Below are 16,493 nucleotides of genomic sequence, written 5' to 3' on the forward strand. Positions count from 1 at the left end.
AGTGGGAACCACTCAAATGTCTGCTGACTGGTGAATGGATAAACCAAAATATGGTCTACCTATATATGGGAATGTTATTCTACCATAAGAGGAATGTTGTTCTTCTGGATATGTGGTAAACAGATAAACCTTGAAATCATCATGTGAAGTGGAGTTTAATAGTATGTTATTTACACCTTAGTAAAGCGGTTCAAAGAATTAGATAGTAATACAAAAATTTAGTAGAAATATAAAAGTACAAGACGAGTATTACGAGGTTCATTCTAACGATGGTTGAATGCTGATGGTGCTCTAGTGATTTCCTGACCTAGGTTTTGAAGATGGGTAGTCTGCATGTGTGGAGAAACTGGGGATAATCATGGGAGGCAGGGGAATATCCAGAATGAAGTTTGAAGGGTTCAGTGCAAAAATCCAAGGCAGGCTTGTGGGGGGGAGGGGGGGGCAGAGCTAAACCAGTTGGACTGAAGAGAGGGAACAATTTGAGAGTGTCAGGAGCTCATGAAGTAGTTTGGGGCCAGACGTTGGAGACTTTTAATTTTCAGACAGGAGGCTTGGAATTGGTCCACAAGGCAGTGAGGAGCCATTGGAGGGAGGAGTGAAATGATGAAAGAGGTGTTTTGAGAAGGTTAATCTGGCAACCGTGTCCGGGAGAGAAGGGAGTAGGAGATGTATGGCAGGCTGGGATGTCAGTTAAGGAGGCTGCCACGGTAGTCCAGGCTCAAGATGATAAAGACCTGAACTGGGGTCATGGCAGGGTGCCACGTTAACTTGAAAAATGACACTAAAACCAAAAAATATTACATTTTCAAGTTTTATATGCTAACCCACTGACATGAACTAAGCTCTGATACACAGCACCCTAAAAAAAATTTTAGGTGCAAAAAATGGAGGTAAGAAACTCATTGCTTTGTTTCCTGATGATTGTGGATTCCAGATTCCACCCACCCCTTATGTGATTGTAAATGCCAGTCCAAATCCCAGGATCAGGTGGGATGGAGGCAAAGAGGATTGAAAATTGAAAAGCTTCGGGGCATCTGGGTGGCTGAGTCATTAGGTATCTGCCTTCGGCTCAGGTCCTAATCCCAAGGTCCTGGGATAGAGCACCACTTAGAGAAGAAGGAAGCCTGCTTCTCCATCTCCTACTCTCCCTGCTTGTGTTCCCTCTCCCACTGTCTCTCTGTCAACTAATAAATTAAATCTTAAAAAAAAAAAAAAAAGGCATGGTAAGTTCAGTACTACCAACCAGAAATATAGACTGTGTGTCTCAAGATTGGTTTATGATTTTGGTCAAGTCTAGTTCTTTCTTGAGGCTCGATTTCCATATCTCTAAAATAAAACCAAGTAAGAGTAGGGATTTTTAAACCCTGTTCTATGTTGAGGAAATGATTCAGGGGCTTTTCAGTTGATCTGGAGATCCAACCCATGAGGATCTGGGATCCTAACCCACACTTCAACCAAAGCAGCTCTGATTTTATCTGTTTTAGATTCTTGGCTTCATAGAAACATTTCATTTGAAAAAAGGGTCCGGTGACTTTAATTTTTAAAAGAACAACCAGGCTATAGGATCTTCTAAGTTCCTTCTATCTCTAAAACTGACTACTCTGACCTTAATTTCTTTTATATTTTTTGGGAGAAATGACTTTCATAAAAGTATGATTTAAAAATATGTAATAGCCAACTCTTTCAAAAGATGCAAGGAATTCTTTTAAAGAAGTAAGAACTTTAGTCTCAGAATAGAATCTGAAAGTAATTTTATTTGAAGTGTCTGAAATTTTGGCTTAATTCTGTCTCTGGGGGATTCTGTGCAGTAACTGTAAGATTGAGCCCAGATAGTTGAGGATGAAAAACACCTATAGATCATCCAGGTCCTCCTTTCTCCAAGGGGAGCCTTGGGGGTGGGGGATGTGGAATGTGTGTTTCATCTCAGTGAGAGGGCCAAGGCAAGGGCTGTTGGGATGACAGGGCCAATGGGAGCTCCCATGAACACCCCCCAGAGCTCATTTGTATGGCACCAGCTTGAGTTAAATCCCAGTGAATTGGTGATTACTTCCTACTTCCTATCATTCCTAGCCTCTCCCCAATGTTTGGAATTTCCATTCATCAACCCAGATAACCCAGCACTTAAGAATATTCCACGGAGAAGGGCTAAAGCTGTCCTACTTCCCAAAGTGTCATTTGCTTTTCCTAGGAAGAATGGTAAAGCCTGCGGGAAGCCTGGGCTATGACCCTGGGTCCAGCTGGTCAAGGGAAGTACTGTCTTATTTCCTCTCCCCCTGACAATGAGCAGGGGTGGAAGAGAATCATAACAATAACAGGGCTCACTTTTACCTGGCACAAGGTAGTTTACATGCATCGTTTAACTGAAGCCTCCCAAGAACGATATGAACAGACATTATTATCTCCAGTAGTCACATACACAAACTGAGGCCTAGAAAGGTTAAGTAGTGAGCCCGAGGTTATAGAGCCTGTAAGTGGCAGAGTCAGGATTGGAATCTAAATTTGCTTAACTCCTTTTGTAATCTTTTTTTGAGAGAGAGAGAGCAAGAGAGCGTGAGCGTGCACAAGCGATGGCGTAGGGGCAGAGGGAGAGGGAGAGAGAACCTTCAGCCCAGGGCAGAGCTCGATGTGGGGCTCCATCTCACGACCCTCATGACCCTGAGCACAACCTGAGCCAAACTCAAGAGTAAGATGCCTAACCGACTGAGCCACCCAGGTGCTCCTGTGAGTCTAACTCCTAAGCACACATGACACTGTTCTAAAGGTCTGTGATACTTAACGGGCCCCAGAGGACCTCAGTTCGGCAGTCTCCTTTTCTTAGTGCCTAATCACAAGTGTCCCTGCTTCAAATCTATAGGACTAAAAGAATTTTAGGCCTGAATTCTCTGTGTCCCATGTGCTCAGAGGCCACAAACTCCAGGAACAGGGGAGGACAATTATAATACCCACAAGTCCCTTCCTCAGCATCTCACTCATGGCAAGCATTACCGAAAGACTTAGGGGAAGGACACGTTTTAAAATATGGCCCTGGGCGGAAGTCTTCCTCCAGAGTCACTCACTTGGCAACCACACCTATGCACTCTCCTGCACTGTTACGATTTTTCCTATATAATACCATACCCGAAATCAACATTCCACGGAAAAACTGACGCTAACATGTGCATGCACGCATGTGCACGCACACACCGACATGCTGATTTTACATGCTTTAATCCCTTAATGTGCTGAGAGAACATTATTTCTGAAATTTAAGAAAAATAATCACACCTACTTCTGTTCTGAGACATTTGGGGTGAGACACCACCAGAAGGCAATTTTACCGCCAAAGTACAAAACCCATGGTGATGTAGGTTAACTCTTCCTCGCAATGCCCTTAGTAGACACCATCTGAGTGAACTCGGTATGAGTTGATAAGGGTCAAGAATTCTAAGAACCCAGGTTGGAAAAGATGGCATTTTAATTTTCAGGGGAAGCTTGGCCCCCGTGGAAGCAAGGGTCCCTGGGAAGGTTTCGACCCACAGCAGCTCCATGCCACTGTATACATACAGCACACACGCACACACAACCATACAAAGGGAATGGGATCAGCAAGCCCAGTTCAAACGATTCAGTGCAAGAGAGGACACGGTCTTGAATCTGTTTTTGACACAAAGATTTTTCACTTCAGGCCTGGCGATTCTGTCCTTGGCTAAATCGGCTTATGAGGCAATACTTTTGGGGGGGCTTCCTTCTGGGAGACACACATGCCTATGAAGCTGGGGGAGCTGTAGGCAATTCCCAGCAGGAGTGTAGGGGCTGAAAATAAGTCAAAGCTGGGCGTAAACGACTTATTTTATGCTAGTGTTCGAATAGGAATTATTTAGAAAAGTAGGTCAGTTGGGGTTATATCCCCAACTTACGAGGCAAGTCAGGAACGGTGGAAGCTGATATAATCATCCCCCCAAATGCAAACAACAGGGGAAATCAAGTTCTCTTGCTGGGAAGTTGTTAATGTCTTGCAGCCAGGAAACGGACAGTAAAGATGCAGAATTTCCCTGGCCTTCTTTTCTTAATAAAACATGTTCCTTATTGTCCAGTAACTTGGAAGGGAATAATCAGAGAGGCTTTGCCGTTCCTGAAAAGAGACTAAAAACATCTGGGGGGAGAAGGTGCCGGGAGGTCGGGGAGGTGGGTGTGTGGATAAAGGTAGAATAACGGGGTCTTCTGAAAAATATTCTGAGCCAAACAAGGCCTGGTTTTGTTCCACGAGGAGTCGGTTTACGGCTCCATGCTTCTGATTGTTATGTAAGGGCTGGCAACTTACCTCAGGTCCCTGCAGCCTAGTTAATAGCAGGTTATACACATTGTGGTATAACTGGTTACAAAAATACCTCTCCATCAAGTTAGGTGGACTGTCTCGTTCTGTTCTCATCTTCTGTTTGTGTAAGTCTGTGGTGCCTTCTTTTCTTCCTTTGGTGTCTTTCATCCTCTCCTTCTGAGGAGCATACCTACCTCTGTCCAGTCAGAGAGGAGCCACTCGCTTGGACAGTCGTCTTTCTTGCAGGCCTGCTGGGAGGCCAGTTTCGAGACTGAACAGAAGGTCTCAGGAAGCTCCAGGAAGCTGCCATCAGCCATGCGCTGTTTGCAAAGAACCTCACGTTTCTGGATGCCCCCTCCACAGGTCCTGGAACACTGGGGAAGGAAGAGAAAATCAACTGAACCTAGGACAGTGGTATGTGTGACGACGGCCAATCCTTACCTTAGCCTTGGCTGTGTAAAGAGTGGACAAAACAAAAGAAGAAGATAAACCAAGAACCAACCCCAAGGATGTTGCTTCCTTTCCTGGAAATGAATTTTGCGGCAAGATCTCCTCCTTCCAGTCTTAGTTTCAAGTATTTCACTAGAGCATCCAGGAATTTCCAGGGCCTTTGAATCATAAAAACTGCCCCTCAACTATGAGTTGCAGCCCCCCAAGACAACGGGCTTAAAGGGTTAGTATAATAGAGTGTTAAACGTATTTACAACCCAGTCAAAGTAATCTGTGTGTCAGAAGGAATAGGAGAGATATCCTGCCATCAGCGTAAATCTGCAAGAATTAATCTGCATGGAAGGCAGGCCTTTCTCTCTAAGTGTAAACATCCATTCTACCCTATTGGAAGGACATTAGAAGGAAGGCTTGGTTTCCTGAAGAACCTCTTGGAACACTTTTCTTGCAGGGCTGGTGATTTCTCAGGGCAATGGGAGGGAGCAAGAGCCATTGGAATTCAGGATACAGGAAAACAGTCTTATGTCAGTGGATTTCAGTGGGACCCCAGTCAAGGACATTGTTTACATGTAACTTAATAGTTACAGTCCCGCCGCATGAGGGGAAAGGGGGGTGCTCTCAGGCCCAGACTGTTGGCTCTTGTCCCAGTAGGCCACTCCCTTGCGTAACAAAGGAGCCCCCAATTTCTAGCTGGGCACATGACTTCCCAGCATCCAGACTATATTTGTCAATGTCCCATGGAGGTGCACTCGGCCTTTCGGGGCTGGCCAATGAGATATTCATGGCAGGGTGGTGTGCACTTTCGGGGTAACATTTTCCCCTTCCCATTCTCCTACTTGTTGGCTGGAAGGTGAACATGAAAATTTAACCTCCCGTCTTTGACAATGATAGGCAAACAGATGGAAGCAGCTTAGCTTCCTGATTGTGAAGTCACCACACGGACCCTGAATGGTCCCTGCTTATATGAGCGGGCAATACTTTTTTCCCTTATTTAAGCCATTGTGACTTTGGGTTTTCTGTCATTTTTAGTTGGATCTTTTTGTTATTTTTAGATCAGTAACCAAAAACTGCTCTGTGCTGGGGATGCTTTACTGGCAACATTCTAGGGAGTACTCTGCTTTCTTCCAGAACTTCCAGTTCTTTCAGAACTTCAAAAGTACTAAAGTTAGAGGGATCCCATCTCAGAACCATTAAATCAGAAACTCTGGGGGGTGGGTCCCATGTATCAGATTTTTAAATTAAAAAATAACAAATCTCCCAAGTAATTCTGTGCAACTAGGATTGAGAACCATCTCTCAAAATGAACGATCTCTCCACCCCTCCACCATTTCCAATGGGAATAAAATAAACATGGAGTGGCTGTGCAACCCAGGAAAGCCTCTGTTAGAACGGGGTAGTTATTTGGATGCTGCCCATGCAAACCTGCCCTTTGTCTGCCATTGTGACTGGCTTGAGGCCACAGAACTACTAGATGATGAAGTTAAAACAACCTGAGGGTTTTGAAGGGTCAGGGGTGGGAGGTTGGGGGAACAGGTGGTAGGTAATAGGGAGGGCACGTTTTGCATGGAGCACTGGGTGTTGTGCAAAAACAATGAGTACTGTTACGCTGAAAAAATAAACAAATTAATTAAAAAAAAACTGTCAACTTTGTCTAGTTAGGGCTTTTAATCCTAGAGCCTTGCAACCATTCAAAACAGTGGTGAGTATCCTTTATTTGGATTTAAAATGTAAAAAGTTTGCATCCAAGTGGCCGACAGACACATGAAAAAGGGCTCCATGTGACTCCGCATCAGGGAAATACAAATCAAAACCACAGTGAGATACCACCTCACACCAGTCAGAATGGCTAAAATTAACCAGTCAGGAAACAACAGATACTGACGAGGATGTGGAGAAAGGGGAACCCTCCTACACTGTTGGTGGGAATGCAAGCTGGTGCAGCCACTCTGGAAAACAGCATGGAGATTCCTCAAAAAGTTGAAAGTAGGGGCGCCTGGGTGGCTCAGTCGGTTAAGCGTCTGCCTTCAGCTCAGGTCATGATCCCAGCGTCCTGGGATCAAGCCCCGAGTTGGGCTTCCTGCTCGGCAGGAGGCCTGCTTCTCCCTCTCCCACTCCCCCTGCTTGTGTTTCCTTTCTCACTGTGTCATTCTGTCAAATAAATAAAATCTTAAAAAAAAAAGTTGAAAGTAGAGCTACCCTATGACCCAGCAATTGCACTACTGGGTATTTACCCCAAAAATACAAATGTAGTGATCCGAAGGGGCACATTGCACCACAGTGTTTATAATTGAGGACACATCTACAGCCTCAGAGCTCATGATTCACGTCATGAGTAGGCTGGGCCTTTAGCCTCTCTGGCTGATTTCACTGGTTCCCTGGCCTTTTCACTGATGGCAGAAGCAAACCTTAATTTTAGTTCTCGTTTAGTAGCAGTTCAACAAAATCTCAAAGCATTTTACTTCTGCAATGCATTTTGTACCCACACTGCCTAACACAGTGTTTTCCATGAATGTAAATCCCCAATAAATATTTGTGGAATTGAAGTTGGTGGTTGGGGGAAATTCAATTAGTGGCTAAGAGTGCCATTGACTTAAAATATGCCTTCTTGTTAGACAAACAGCGAAGGGTTTAAATTTGTTTTCGTAGTCTCCTGCATGACTTCTGAGGTTCAGCCTCCCCTAATTTTTATTGAATCCTCACTTCCAACCACCCAGTTATTCTATCATCATATTAATTATGACCTTCAGCATTCAGCCCTTCTTTGGGACTCCTTTATAATTATACAACTAACCATGCTCCACAGTTCTTTCCATTCTATGAATTATTAAAATTTTTCCGTGAACTTAATGTAATTTTGTTCAAATTGTAACTGTCTGGAAAAAACAAAGTTTATGCTGGCGAGTCAAAAATTTGAATATCAAGCTCCAACTTCTCCCCTCTGCCTACTCAACATGTCCACTTAAATACAAACAGGCATCTTGACCCAAATATGTCCAAAATGGAACTTTGGATCTTGCCTTTCCATCCTTGCCCCATATCTGCTCTCCTCTGTCTTTCCCATCTATTTGATGGTGCCATAAGCAAGACAGAAATGTAGGAAATGTCTTGAGAGATTCCTTTTTCTCACCACCTCTTCCCTGATAGTCAATCCATGAGCAAATGCTTTCAGATGTCCCTCAAAATCAACAAGATTTACCTCCACAACAAACAAGAAATTAAGATATCATCATCTCTTGCTTAGACCACTACAAAGCTTCCTAACCAGTCTCTAGTTTTCTCAGTTAGGTCCTAGCAGGATATGGATGGTGTACTCAGTCTGAAGACAGCCTCTCTCCTGATAGCCTGCTGAAAATGCCATTGGTTGAACACAATTAGAAGTCAGAAGGTAGAGTCTATATGGTCAACCTCCTGAGACACAGGTGGGGAAGGTAGAGCGGATCTACAAGAGCAATAGAAAACATTCAGCATATCTCTAGTCCATTCTCCACACAGTAGCAAGAATGATGTTTTCTTTTTTAATATATATTTGACAGAGAGAGAGATCACAAGTAGACAGAGAGGCAGGCAGAGAGAGAGAGAGAGGGAAGCAGGCTCGCTGCTGAGCAGAGAGCCCGATGCGGGACTCGATCCCAGGACCCTGAGATCATGACCTGAGCCAAAGGCAGCGGCTTAACCCACTGAGCCACCCAGGCACCCCAAGAATGATGTTTTCAAAGCATTTACCAGATCATCTAATTCCTATGTTTAACAGCTTTTGATGACTTTCCCTTGTGATCAGAATAAAATCCAAACTCCTGGAACCCTGACCAGCAAAGCCCGTACATGTTCTAGTTTCTGCCCTGAAGGAATTTTGAGACTCTTTTACTTATATTTTAACTTCATTCATTCATTTGACAAAAATTTATTCAATACCAAGCATGGTTCTAGGTTCTCGGTTCTAGGAGTGAGCAAGCAGAACCGGACACACCTCTGCAATCTTATCTTATACCCGTCTCCCCTTTCTCAGCATATTTCAGCCACACCAGTTTGTGTGTGTGTGTGTGTGTGTGTGTGTGTGTTGTTTCTCCCATAGGGCCTTTGCACTTGTTCTTCTTGCACCTGGCCCACCCTCCTCTTACATCTTCACATGGCTGAGTGTTTCTAATGATTCAGATTTAATTTCATTCTTACCTGCTTGGAGAACCCATCCTTAACCTCCTAGACTGGGATAGCCAAAGTAGTCTCTGTTCTATTAGCCACCTTTTGTTTATTTATTATTTTTTATTTTTAAATAGCTCTTTACATAGCTCTTATCCCTCTAGAAATTATCATCCATTATCCTGTTAACTCTATGAAGAAAGGCATTTGGGTTCTTTCGTTGTTTATATTAGTGTTTGAGATTGCATTCAAAACTTCCCCCCAGTGTGAGAGTGTTACCTCTCAAGTAAGAGACCTTAAGATCGGATGTCTCCAGCTCTAGTTTTCTTCCACGCCTTCTCTAATTTTTTTTCTTTTAAAATTAATGATTTCTTTTTCCTAGTAAAAAAACTGTTCAGGGTGTGAGCTAAACAGTAGCTCATTTTATAACTGATCCTGCAGAAAAATGACATTTAGGTGTGGTGGATATAAATACATCTACACTGTAGCGAAAATGCAGTGTATTTTTCTTTGAGAGAAATCATAGCTGATTCATAAAATCATTATCTCCCTAAGCCCCCAAATCGCATCAAACCACTTTTCTTCTAATCCTTTGATTATAACTCACGATCAAATCCCCCATGAGTCCCGTTGAGTCTGTGGAGGCATAGAGAACGTGCTCTTAAGAGTTTCTGTTACCTGGTGACTGACATTTTTGGCACTTCACTAATATGTTGGGTTTGTAGAACTACAGATCTCTTCAATGCTTGAGGCTAAAGTTTTCTTTTTTCTAAATATCTAAGAAGAGACATGGGGTTCCTATCAATTTGAATAAATGCTCCCCAAACAAACGAGTTTCTTTTCTTTTTTATAAGAAAAGCTCTCTCATCTAAGCTGCTCAGGTAGCGCTTCTTAGCGAATGTAGCAATAAGGAAAAATGCAGACTAATCTTCTCTCTCTTTCAAACTGAGGAAACGGATGAGGAAAATCATTGGTCTTATTTAAAGGGTGGTGCTGTAATACGATTGTGCTATAGAGGGTGACCATTCATGAAACAGAACCTAGCCAGGTCATCCCTGGGTACATAGGACCTGATTTAAGGGACAGACCTTCAGGGGATTCCCCTCAGTGCCATGCATGAGTCTGTGACCATATGGTGACAAGGCAGCTACAAGAAAATGTAAGGAAAGTCAGCTTATTGTTTGGGAATTTGAACCACACAGAAAACTTCTGGGAAATTCTTAGTACCCAGGGGTAAGGTTCAGATTCCTTGAGAATGCCCGGGAGAATGCTCATGCTCGAGCCCAACCTGTGCTGAGATGCCAAGCCACTGTTCCTTGCTGGCCTGCCATGGGGACAATGTGCCCTTCCGTGGGCACACAGATCCCTTCTCTGCCTAAGCCTTGATCACCTTCTTCACTCTGTGAGCAATGTCCTTTGCCTCTTTGCTATCCAGAAACTTTTAAGACATATTTGAAGGCCCCATTCAAAGGCTCAGAGAATGAGTCACCTCCCACCCTGCCTTAATCCGAAAGGGTACTACTTTCTCCTAGAAGGGCCAGTTGTTTATGTGCCTGTGAACCAATCCCTGCCCCGCAGCGCCTCCCTGCACACACACAGGATTATGCATCTTTTGATGAAAGGGAATGCACTCCTCTTTCTATTCCCCAGTGGCTAGTGTATCATCTGGCAAAGAGCACGCACTTCATAAATGCTTGTTGAATTGATGATTGAATGAACAAAAGATCCCCAAATCCAGATGTTTAAAAGATGTGACACAAACATCCAGCTGATGGGCTGAACATCTACCTTTTATCGAGCTGTCTTATCATTAACCAGAAGCTTCTTCTAAGTAAGTCGGCAGTGGGTTTTAGCCAGATGCCAGGTGGGTACCGCTGGGTGCTATGACCCTCCAGGTATGGTAGACAACTCTCTAGAGAACTTAATATTGTCATGGAGTTTGCTCTTAAACATTTGTCTCATCTTTGCTCAAAAACGTTTCCTTGGAGAAAGGGGAACTCTTCTACACTATTGGTGGGAATGCAAGCTGGTGCAGCCAGTTTGGAAAACAGTACAGAGGTTCCTCAAAAAGTTGAATATAGAGCTACCCTATGACCCAGCAACTGCACTACTCGGTATTTGCCCCAAAGATACAAATGTAGTGATCCGAAGGGGCACCTGCACGTCCCTGTTTATAGCAACAATGTCCACAATAGCTAATCTATGGAAAAAGCCCAGATGTCCATCAACAGATGAATGGATGAAGAAGATGTGGTATAGATACACAATGGCATACTATGCAACCATCAAAACCCACAAAATCTTGCCATTTGCAATGACGTGGATGGAACTACAGGGTATTATGCTAAGTGAAATAAGTCAATCAGAGAAAGACAATTATCTTATGATCTCACAGATAAGAGGAATTTGAGAAAAAAGACAGAGGATCATAGGGGAAAAGAGGGAAAAATGAAACAAGATGAAACCAGAGAGGGAGACAAACCATAAGAGACTCTTAATCTCAGGAAACAAACTGAGGATGGCTGGAGGGGACGGTGGTGGGAAGGATGGGGTGGTAGGGGGATGGACATTGGGGAGGGTATGTGCTATGGTGAGTGCTGTGAAGTGTGTAAGACTGATGAATCACAGACCTGTACCCCTGAAACAAATACTACACTTTACATTGTTGAAACGGCATTGTTAGAAATTCTTAAAAACCATACATAAAATTTCAAATAATAAAGTTTCCAAAATCTGTGACAACTTTGTGAACAGGTTGAGATTGCCTGACAAGGCTGATAGTTCTGAAGTGAGAAGCAGGAGGCAAAGAAGAAAATTTTAAAGAGAACAGCAAGAGAAATTTAATAAAACTAAATGAAAAATGTTTACCTTTATGAATCATTTAAAATGAAATAGTTGTATAAGAGGTAGAGCTCTAGTAAGGGGTATTATTTTAAAATATGTGCCATAAATTGAATAAATAACAAAAAACAGTATTTTGTTGCTTATCTTTGCCATCATACATGTTTTATGATAATAAGGTCATAGATTCATTACTTTTATAAGAAAGTAAAAAATTTACAATAAGGGGAGCACTTAAAAGTTTCATTTCTTAGGCTCCTGGGTGGCTCAGTGGGTTAAGCCTCTGCCTTCGGCTCAGGTCATGATCTCAGGGTCCTGGGATCGAGCCCCACATAGGGGTCTCTGCTCCTCAGGGAGCCTGCTTCCCCCCCCCACCCCCGCCTGCCTCTCTGCCTACTTATGATCTTTGCCTGTCAAATAAATAAATAAAATCTTTAAAAAAAAGAAATGTAACTTTTTTTTTTAATGATTCATTTATCTTGAGAGGGGAGGGGCAGAGAGAGAGGGAGTCCCAAGCAGACTCCCTGCTGAGTGTGGAGCCCCACATGGGGCTTGATATCATGACCCTGAGATCATGACCTGAGCCAAACCAAGAGTTGGTTTCTTAACTGACCAAGTCACCCAGGTGTCCCTAAAAGTTATTTTTCTATACACAATTACAGCGGCCTAAGTGCCTTGTATTTTAAAAAGACTTTCCCATGATCAATACACTAAAAAATTCTACCTGTCTTGACACCTTTGGTTTCATCTTGGTGGCTTCATTTACTGAAGGCTGAGTTCATTTCCTTGGTCACTCAAGTCATATTATTGAGCCCAACACAAAGTGACATTTATGTTCTTCCTAAGGTCACCTTTCTAGTTTCAACATAACATGTTCAGTTTGTAGTTTCTAACTCATTCATTCCTTTCTTCATTCACTCATTCATTGTTTCATCAAACACTTACTGAGTACTTGCTGAGTGCCAGGTACCCTATTAGGTGCTGGGAGTTTAAGATGACTAAAAATTGGTTACTAAGCCTCAAATAGTTGCAGTCTAGTGAGGGGGAAAATTATCAAATGTGATCAGTTTTACAAAAGAGGGAATACGGAGGAGAGGCAACTAAGTCTTTATGGAAAATCAGGGAAGGCTCTACAGAGGTAGGGGTGTCCCACGCCATGAGGGGCGAACCAAAGGGTCTTGGGCATATCCGGACAAAATCTTAAGACCATAGGGTGTTAGGGGGTAACATGATCCAGTTTGTAGAAAATGATTCAGGCAACGAAGGCTGATGGGTTCTAGAGAGTACTGCCCTGTGAGATACTAACAGGTGTACCATGGAGAAAAGCCTCCCAGTCCACTGAGTCTCAATAATACTCCATACCATCTATTTGGGGGCCCTCAGCACACATTAATATTTTAAAGGCTCAATAGAGGGCATGTAGTAAAGAACCATTGATACCAACTTGAGGCACAATGGATGAGAAATAAAACAATGCGGGGGACACAAGTAAAAGGCTGTTTGTAATGGTTTGGTTCATTGTGAGGACTGGAACCACAGCAATGGGCTAGAGAACATTCTAGAAGGTGGTGTGACCCAGGAAGGAAGACTGGGTCTCCTGCAAAGGTGGTGAGTAGCTTGGTGTTAGACCTTTGGAATCTGAGGTAACTTTGTGATATGTGAGACTGAGAGGTTCGAGAGACAGTGTTTGGTATACAACAGAGGTCAAACTGAGACACAGTGATTAGGGCTCAGAGAAATAAAGAAAATGAGGACTGGAATCTCACTCAAAATGATTGAACGAGGACAAAATTTCTACCCCAACCATTCTGTAGATTAGAATTGCCTAGAAATATAGTGTATCTTCTGGGTTTAATATTCTGTTACTATATGAAGCATGGGACATCACACCCACTAAAATCCAGGGCAATTATTACAAAGAATGTTCTGCTAATAAAAGAAAACACTGCACATATGAAATTTTACTTCTAATCTCTGTTTTGCTTACATTTATTGTTGGTTCTAAAGGATCAAGGGTCCATTTTCTTATAAAATGAGACAAACATCCTAATAGGGTTTTTTTCCTCCTGGATACAACATGTTAAATAAGCATGGTTTCTAAATTATGAGGATTTATATTTTAGTCACTGGAATGTAACAAAACTGATGACTCAATTGATTTTTTCTGCCAGGCTTCAGCCCTCAAATCCAGACCAAAATCATTCTTTTCTGTGTGTGTGTGTTTTAATCTAAAAAATGAAAAAAATGAATTCTCAAGCATTTGTAGTTGTCATTAAAATTCCTCTTTTTTCTTCATTTTACCAGCAGGGACTCTTCTCACATATATCTTTTTATATAGCTACATTGTAGGCATTTTGTATTATAACCCTGATTAAAAAAAAATTATAGGGAAATGACCACATAATCACAGTTTTAAGCAAGGGAGAAAACAGGGGCCATGTTGATTGTTTCAGTCTCTGCACAGATGTGTGCAATATGTGTGCACAGTTGGGTGGACACAATTGTGATCATAAAACATGTCTAATATAGAGAAATATAAATTATGCTTCAGAGTGGACTCCCTAATTCATTTCAATTAACCCTTCAAGCATCTATCTCTTTTCTTCTCATTTCTCTTTTCAATTCTTTTTTTTTTAGAATAAAAATTAATAAAGAAAGACTGAGGCATATGAAGCTCACAGAAAGCAGTGAGCAGAGTGATAGTAGAAGGCAGATTTTAATCTCAAATATCTTGTGCCAATAGAAATTAATGCTTGGTCAGCCCATAATCTAAGTACAGATCATTGTAGGCTGAGAAATGATATCTGTGTCCTCATCTCTGGAACCTGTGAAAATGTTATTTTACATCATAAAAGCAATTTAGCAGATGTGATTAAGGCTTTTGAAGATGGAGAGATTGCCTGAATTATCCAGGTGGGCTCAGTGTCATTATAATGGTCCTTATAAGAGGGAAGAAGGAGGGCAGAGTCAGAGAGAAAGGACAGAATCAGAGGATGGAGTGAAGTATTTCACTTCAAAGTACTTTGGCTTTGAAGTTGGAAGAAGGGTCATGAGCCAAGGAAGCAAGCAGCCTCTAGAAGCTGAAAGAGACAAGGTAATGGATTCTCCCCTAGAGCCTCTGGAAGGAACGTGGGCCTGCCAACCCCTTGATTTTAGCCAAGTGAAACTGATTTCAGACTTCTGACCTCCAGAGCTGTAAGATAGTTAATTCACATTGTAGTAAGCCACTAAATGTGTGATAATTTGTTATAGCAGCAACAGGAAACTTGCACAGATTAACTGCCCCGGATAAGGCAACAAATAGTGACTTTTAATGTAAACTGCTGGCTTTTAGGCTGGTGTCAGATTTTGTCACAATTTAATACTTTGGAGAAAATGGTAAAGAGGTCTCAGGACAGTTGAATTGCACAGTGGAGAAGAGAAGGCGTTTTGAAGCCTACAAGACCCCTTTGCTTTTTTTGGGCTATGTGACCCAGGACAAGGACAGCCTCTCTGAGCCTTGTTTCCTTACAGGGTTGCTTTAGGGATTAGAAAAGAAAATGTGAGAATAGTAGAAAGAGTTCCACTATATACACTATGTAAAGTTGGAATTAGTGCTAACTTCACAGGTCTCTACACCCCCTCATCCGTGGAATGGGGAGGACAGTAGTAATGGTCACAAAGGATAATGAGGATTCAATGAGTTAAATCTGTAAAGTGCCTAGAACTGTGCTCGAAACACAGTAAGTGCTGCTCTTATTAAAAAGAAAAGGTCCTGGGGCCCCTGGGTGGTTCAGTGGGTTAAGCCTCTGCCTTTTGCTCAGGTTGTGATCTCAGGGTTCTGGGATCGAGCCCCACATGGGGCTCTGCTCAGCAGGGAGCCTGCTTCCCCCACCCCCACCTGTCTCTCTACATACTTGTGATCTCTTTGTCAAATAAATAAATAAAATCTTAAAAAAAAAGAGAGAGAGAAGGTCCTGAAATGGGTAAGTGCTCAACAAATAGACTTCAGTCTTGCCATGGAACTTTCCAGCGCTAAGCTCTATGCTGACACTTGGTCTCTGTCCCATCAACCTTATGATCTAACTCAGAAGTCACAGGAAAGTGCCCATCCAGGTAAGGTAGTATGTGACTGGTCAATGAGCAGCCCTGACCATGAATATCATGCCACTTCCATGCAGGAGAAGGGCGGAGGAGCCCTGGTAGAGGAGGTAGGACTCCCACCCAGTTGGACAAGCAGAGGGGAGGGGAACTGCCTGTGGGCAGGGGAAGCATGGGCAAACAGGAAAGTACAAGCAGGAGTGGGAGAAGCATGGTGGGAGAGGGGCAGGAGCAGATGTGCCGAGGGATGAAGGTCTTGACTAAGGCATCTGGCTCTATTATATGGCAATGGAATGTAACTGAAAAATTCCCTAGCAGAATACCGTCATGATCAAAGTGTCTCAGATGGACTTATGGTGTGTATCATAGTGTTTCTCAATCATGGTGCTGTAACACACCAGCAGGATATGATCCCTTGTGTGGTGTATATAAAGCAACACATAGCCAACACCAAAGACGACGATGATGATGATGATGGGTGTATTTAATAAGTTAGAGAAGATTCAGGGCACCTATGCACTAAATATGTGTTTCAAAACTAAACACAGACCAACAGGGTATTAAAGCGAAATTGATAAAGATAAATGAGTTGTTTACACAAAGCCAGAGGGGGAAAAAAAAACAACAAGGGATGCAGTATTAAGTTGCTGAACTGAAATACAGGAGGCCCCCTAAGCCAAAGCTAGAATTAGAT

The 16,493-nt window shown here is 42.7% G+C and overlaps 1 protein-coding gene across 2 annotated transcripts in view; it reads right to left on the reverse strand.

Moving 5' to 3' along the window:
- The window catches only part of ADAMTSL1 (ADAMTS like 1), a 935,024-nt gene that overhangs the window by 141,729 nt on the left and 776,802 nt on the right, over positions 1-16,493 (reverse strand). For both annotated transcript variants that reach the window (XM_046023640.1, XM_046023641.1), the window contains one exon: positions 4,489-4,668. In XM_046023640.1, the coding sequence (XP_045879596.1) occupies positions 4,489-4,668 (180 nt within the window). The remainder of the gene's footprint in view (positions 1-4,488; positions 4,669-16,493) is intronic.

This window comes from Meles meles, chromosome 11 (assembly GCF_922984935.1).
Source record: "Meles meles chromosome 11, mMelMel3.1 paternal haplotype, whole genome shotgun sequence".
NCBI classification, from domain to species: Eukaryota; Metazoa; Chordata; class Mammalia; order Carnivora; family Mustelidae; genus Meles; species Meles meles.